Here is a 5,251-nt window from a genome sequence, read left to right as displayed (position 1 = left end):
CCAATATTGAACTGAAATAAAATTTAAAAATTAAGTAACTTTTTAAAAATTATTTTTCAGTGGCCCAAATCCTCTTCCGTACATTGCTTCAAAATGCAAAAGTCAGGTTTAGAGTCAGGGTTAGATTTCAAACATAAATAAATCTTAATAAATATTAATCTTTATCTTAAATAAACTTTATCTGATCTATATTAACCCAATACTTGGTCTGAGATCTGTCTTATAATTCAATCCTGCTTAACAGTGAAAAACGTTTTATTTAAACAAACCTCTAATGTTACTCCTGGTTCAGTGGTATAAGCGTCAAGTGCTGTACCCACTATCTTGAATAAGTAAGTAACGAAGTACAAATACTTCTTTACTGTACTTAAGTACACTTTTTAGGTATCTATACTAGATGCATTTGAATGTAAACATTTAAACCCCTTATTTGCTCCTCAGTATTCATGTATTTAAAACCCATTTTGATTTTGGATCATCCAATATACCGGTAAAAAATCTGTTACAAAATGGTAAACTGTAAAGATTATGGTATTCAGTCCAAATTATCAATCTGTCAACAGCCATACTGTGAAATATATGAAATTGTACATACTTATATTCATTTTTACAATTATTTGTTATCACAGAACATAAATTTTAGAGAACAGGTTGTTCAATGCACACATTATTCTATGAAACCTTTTCTTTCCACTTCACTTAAAAATGTATGGACTGTGTGCTGCCTTTTCCATCACTGTGGAGGCCTTTACAATTACTATTACAGTTTGGTTCAATTTATTTTTTTAGCACCAATTTACATCACATGTCTTTTAAGCGAAATTTACAGAGACACAATACAGACACAATATTGCTGCAATAAGAAAAACAAATTTAATCAGGTTTTTTGTGAATTATTTTATTCATTTTTTTAAATTTTACTATTAGAGAAGATTGTTTGGGGATTTTAGCAGCTCCAAGCTAAAGGCCTCTCGATTGAAAGAAGAAAAAGTCTAAATACACAGTTTGTTTGGTGTGTAATGAGATTAAAATTATGCATATTAAAAGTATTTGATCATCCAACTTCTAGTTTCCCAAAATGTATTAGATTCCGACTCACATAATGATACCAGTGTCAACTCATGACCCGAACTATGGTTTTGTACACAAATGCTCCTACCAATATAAAATGAACATGGGTGTTACTATATTGCGAAATGCATCGACAACCAAAGTAGTTTTTTTTTTTTTTCTATTTTTAAATGATGCTTTTTTATATTTAAACACTTTAACATAAATTTTTATTGTTTAAATCAATTTCTGTAGTGGATCTGAAGACGCCATACTTGTTGATCAAGGAGCCCAAGTGGGGTCACGACCCTCACTTTGAGATTCAATGATTTAAGTCACTCAAACAGAGTATTTTTGCATAATTTTATTATTTTTCATTAACTCTTAAATGAAAAGTAAACAAAGATCAGCAGTGGCCCCACCACAGGGGGACAAGCAGACCAACGCCTATGCAGATTAATACTTTCCCCAATACTTTCCTCCTCTGGCTGGACAAACATATATACAAAAATAATAATGAGATTGAAGTTGAAAACAAAATAAAAAAAATCACTTATTTATTCACCAACTGTCATTTTTCTTTGTTCATTATTGTGCATCAATTTAGATTTTTTCACTACATACATATCAACATTTCTTAACACTTTCTAATGATTCCTCATATTCAGTGTCACTAACTGACAACATTTAAATATCCAATCAAAGCTGCAGGTCAAACCCTCTCAGACATCTTGAGGGGAACCTGCTGCAGGTTGGGTTTTCTCTATGACCTTCAGAGCGATGGTCTTCAACGCAATAAGAGCTTCATTGCTGGCACCCTGAATATAAGATGGCGGCAGCAGGAAGCCGTAGCGCCCGCGGTCCTGGAGCTCAAACGTAAAGGAGTATTTAATGCCGAGATTATGCGCCCAATCATCAGAGCCACCGGGAGCCAGATCTGCAAAGAGAAAAGGATGAAGTAACTTGTCTTCATGAAGTCAAAAGGAAATTGCATAAATATTTACATATTGTTTTAGCTCCGGCTCCATATGTGTACACATTCCTGTAGTATCTTCTAATATTCTCTGCAGCTTGTTTGACCATCTCATACTGTGGAAAAAATGAAAAATACACATGAAGCTCTGATTTTTGGTACATTTTAGGTAATTTAAGCAGTGCTCACCAGTTCACTGTGATTATCAGCTTCATCCATGGTGCAGGAATAGGGGATGAGGAGCATCTGAGAGTAGGAGTGGATGGTCAAGTAGATCTGAATGATGTCCTTGTTGCTACGCAAGAAGTTGGCAACAGCCTGCGACTCTGGCTCCGACTCAGGGAAGGCGCCGCAGTAGATCTCAGAGCAGGGGTCAGGAGAGGCTCCTTTTGCTGCGGAGAGGATAATCAAACTGTATAAGCCATATTTTGGTATTTTGTATTTGCAAAACCTCAGAGGGCTTTCTATTCTAGGAACTTACTACACCAGTTGGCGTCAAAGTTTCTGTTCAGATCAACTCCGATGCAGGACGTGCCGTTTGTGGGGGAACGGTTCTTCCTCCACATCCTATCCTGAAATAAAGAGGAGGAAAAACTTTGTGTACAGATCCTGAGGCAGCCTCAAAAATGATCAGAATATGCAAAATAAGACGGAACCAGAACTTATTGTAACAAAACGTTTGGCTTTTGTTCCACATGATCCTACTTTTGTCCAGGTGTACTTGTATCCATCTGGGTTCATGACAGGCAGGACGTAGATATCCATGTTGTCCAGGATCTGAGTAATATCTGAGTTCAATTTGTAAAACGACAGCGACTGTAAGAGAAAGAGCAGCTGCTGTTTGATCCCTGAGACAAAAAACAACAACAAACAGACTGAGATTCATTTTCTGGGGGTGAATCTAATCAAATATTCAAAAGTTTCTCTCACATATTGGACGAAAATCAAGCAGAAAGCAGGAGAGATCCACTCTCTGGCATGGATCCCACAGTCGATCCACATGGCTTTCTTGTTTGGCTTGTTATTTAGAGACAGCTAAAACAAAGCAGAGCAACATTTATCCACAGACTCTATTTAAATAATCAAAGCAGCATCTATAAAACGATTAAGTATGGAATAAACGCCCTCTGCGCTTAGATAAAAAAGCCCTGCATAGTATTTTTAACAGATCAGACCTTTATTGCACTCAATTGAACTAAAATCAACTTTTGATTTGAGCCCATATGATAAGAATTATTATCATCTATTATTCACCTGAGGAGGAATTATTTACAGCCATGTAATTGTCAGAATAAAAATGTAAAGTAACATCCATTCATCAGGATAGAGGCGGAAACAGGCATGACAAGGATGATTTAGAGGAAATCTTTTGCAGTCAGCATGATCCCCTTTCAGCAACAAGGTCCTGGGTTTAAAGCTGAGCTTGTTTTTCTAAGTATTTGCATGTTTGGGTTCTGTGCACTTAATCTGACATCCTCCACAAACAGTGCTAGGTGAGGTCCATCAGTTACCCTAATTTTCCTTTAGTATGCTGGCCATAATTAAAAATAACTAGATAAATAAATAACTAAAATAATCATTGAGACATAACATAACTTGATATACAAGTCTATCAAGATAAGTTAATTTATTCACTTATTTGCACTTGAATTTTTAACAGTTGAGATTCATCTCTTATTTCAAATAAATTCTCAATCTATTCAAATATGTTGTGATTTTGGTGCTGATGGCTGGCTTGATTGCTCTTTTCACCTGTCTAGCTCTGCAATGTTCCTCGTCACTCATCACATCAAACTATTCCGGTTTCCTATATAAGCTGCATGTTTCCCAGCCATCAGTGCCAGGTTGGTGTTGAGAGTTCTCCAGCGTTACTATAGTGTGACCTGTTTCTGTAGTTGGACCTTTGAGCCTGCCTGCCCCTGTCTGATCTGTTTGCCTGGCCTGTCTTCAGGCCCTGTTGGATTCATCTGTGGACTGAACCTGGATCTGCCTCTTGACTTCGCCCTGTGGATTATCCTGCCTTCATTCATCTCCTTGAATCTGATCTCCTGTCAACCCTGCAGCCTTCTAGGCTTCCATGTCTGGAACTCTCTGGCAGCATCTGCTGCGTCTGTTCAGTCGACTGGCTGGAATCATCCTCGTTCTCTGGGTACGGACAGAACTGTCAAACCAGGTTAGTGATTTTATTTTCAATAAATGGAGCTTTACCTTCAGAGCATAAAGTGGTCTCTTCTGATATGAGGAGCCAATAAGAATAGCTTTAACTGTGGTAGGGTTTTCGTGTGCCGTTCTGTTAATCCACTCATAGATCTACAACAGAGAAATGTTTAATTGTGAACATCAACACTATGATCACTCCTATGTAGAAGACGTCTAACTGTGAGTCTCACATCCTCCAAATTGTGGTATCTTTGGTAAAACGTCGAGCCACTTCTTGGATCCCCAGACTCGTTCCTCATCTGCATTTCTATAATTTCATCTGCATTGGATAGCATCACCCTGCAGTAAAAAAACACAGTTTGCAGGGACCTTAAAGTGACACAAAGAAGGCCTGAAAATGCAGCAGTGCTTCATAAAATGAGGGACGGACTCATGAGTAATGCCGTGTCTCTGCAGCAGGTTCCTGACTGTCTCTGAGCTGTTTGCAGGAACGTACAGGTGGACTTGAGTTAGCTCTTTTATATTGTGAGGTGAAGCTGGCTTCCATAAACCTGTCTAAGGGGAAAAAGACAAAATGAGCAAAGTTAATGTTTGCAGAAAGAATTGTTACCTGCAAGAGACAAATAAATGGTGACAAAGATAATAAATATTCTACCTGATACTGGGTGGACACATTCCTCAAAACCTCCACTTGTTCCTGAGTATTAGGGGTGATTGATAAAACTTGACCGCTAAATAAAATAAAATAAAATAAATAAATAAATAAAAAAAGTTACAATTAATAAAACTGGAAATGTTTGATCAGCTCCTCTGTAGGGATACATTTTCAAAATTTCTTCTACCTAACAAATGTCTTGATTCTATTTTTCCTCACACTTCCATTTTTTAAACTATCAACAAAATACAAGATTGATATTTTAAAGTAAGCTTTTATTTATTTAGAGCTAATAGGAGTCAAGAAATCCTGGTTCTGTCTGGAAAACATTCTTGTTACCATTTTTTGTTGTAGTACAACTTCACCAGCCACATTTCTAATTACTATAAATGATAAAATAGCTACATGGATCC

At 36.9% G+C, this 5,251-nt stretch overlaps 1 protein-coding gene across 1 annotated transcript in view; it reads right to left on the bottom strand.

Annotated features, from left to right (window-relative positions):
- Positions 1-1,772: 1,772 nt before the first annotated feature.
- Positions 1,773-5,251, bottom strand: part of cpb2 (carboxypeptidase B2) — a 5,101-nt gene continuing 1,622 nt past the window's right edge. The window contains exons 2-11 of the mRNA XM_015388942.1: positions 4,839-4,914; positions 4,614-4,738; positions 4,414-4,522; positions 4,232-4,333; positions 2,954-3,058; positions 2,729-2,839; positions 2,505-2,595; positions 2,213-2,415; positions 2,055-2,139; positions 1,773-1,987 (exon numbers count right to left, since the gene is read on the bottom strand). Coding sequence (XP_015244428.1) covers positions 1,773-1,987; positions 2,055-2,139; positions 2,213-2,415; positions 2,505-2,595; positions 2,729-2,839; positions 2,954-3,058; positions 4,232-4,333; positions 4,414-4,522; positions 4,614-4,738; positions 4,839-4,914 — 1,222 coding nt within the window. The remainder of the gene's footprint in view (positions 1,988-2,054; positions 2,140-2,212; positions 2,416-2,504; positions 2,596-2,728; positions 2,840-2,953; positions 3,059-4,231; positions 4,334-4,413; positions 4,523-4,613; positions 4,739-4,838; positions 4,915-5,251) is intronic.

This window comes from Cyprinodon variegatus, unplaced genomic scaffold, assembly GCF_000732505.1.
Source record: "Cyprinodon variegatus isolate N-32 unplaced genomic scaffold, C_variegatus-1.0 Scaffold443, whole genome shotgun sequence".
NCBI classification, from domain to species: Eukaryota; Metazoa; Chordata; class Actinopteri; order Cyprinodontiformes; family Cyprinodontidae; genus Cyprinodon; species Cyprinodon variegatus.
The sequence above is the reverse complement of the archived record's forward strand: the minus strand, read 5'-3'. Positions and strand labels throughout refer to the sequence as shown.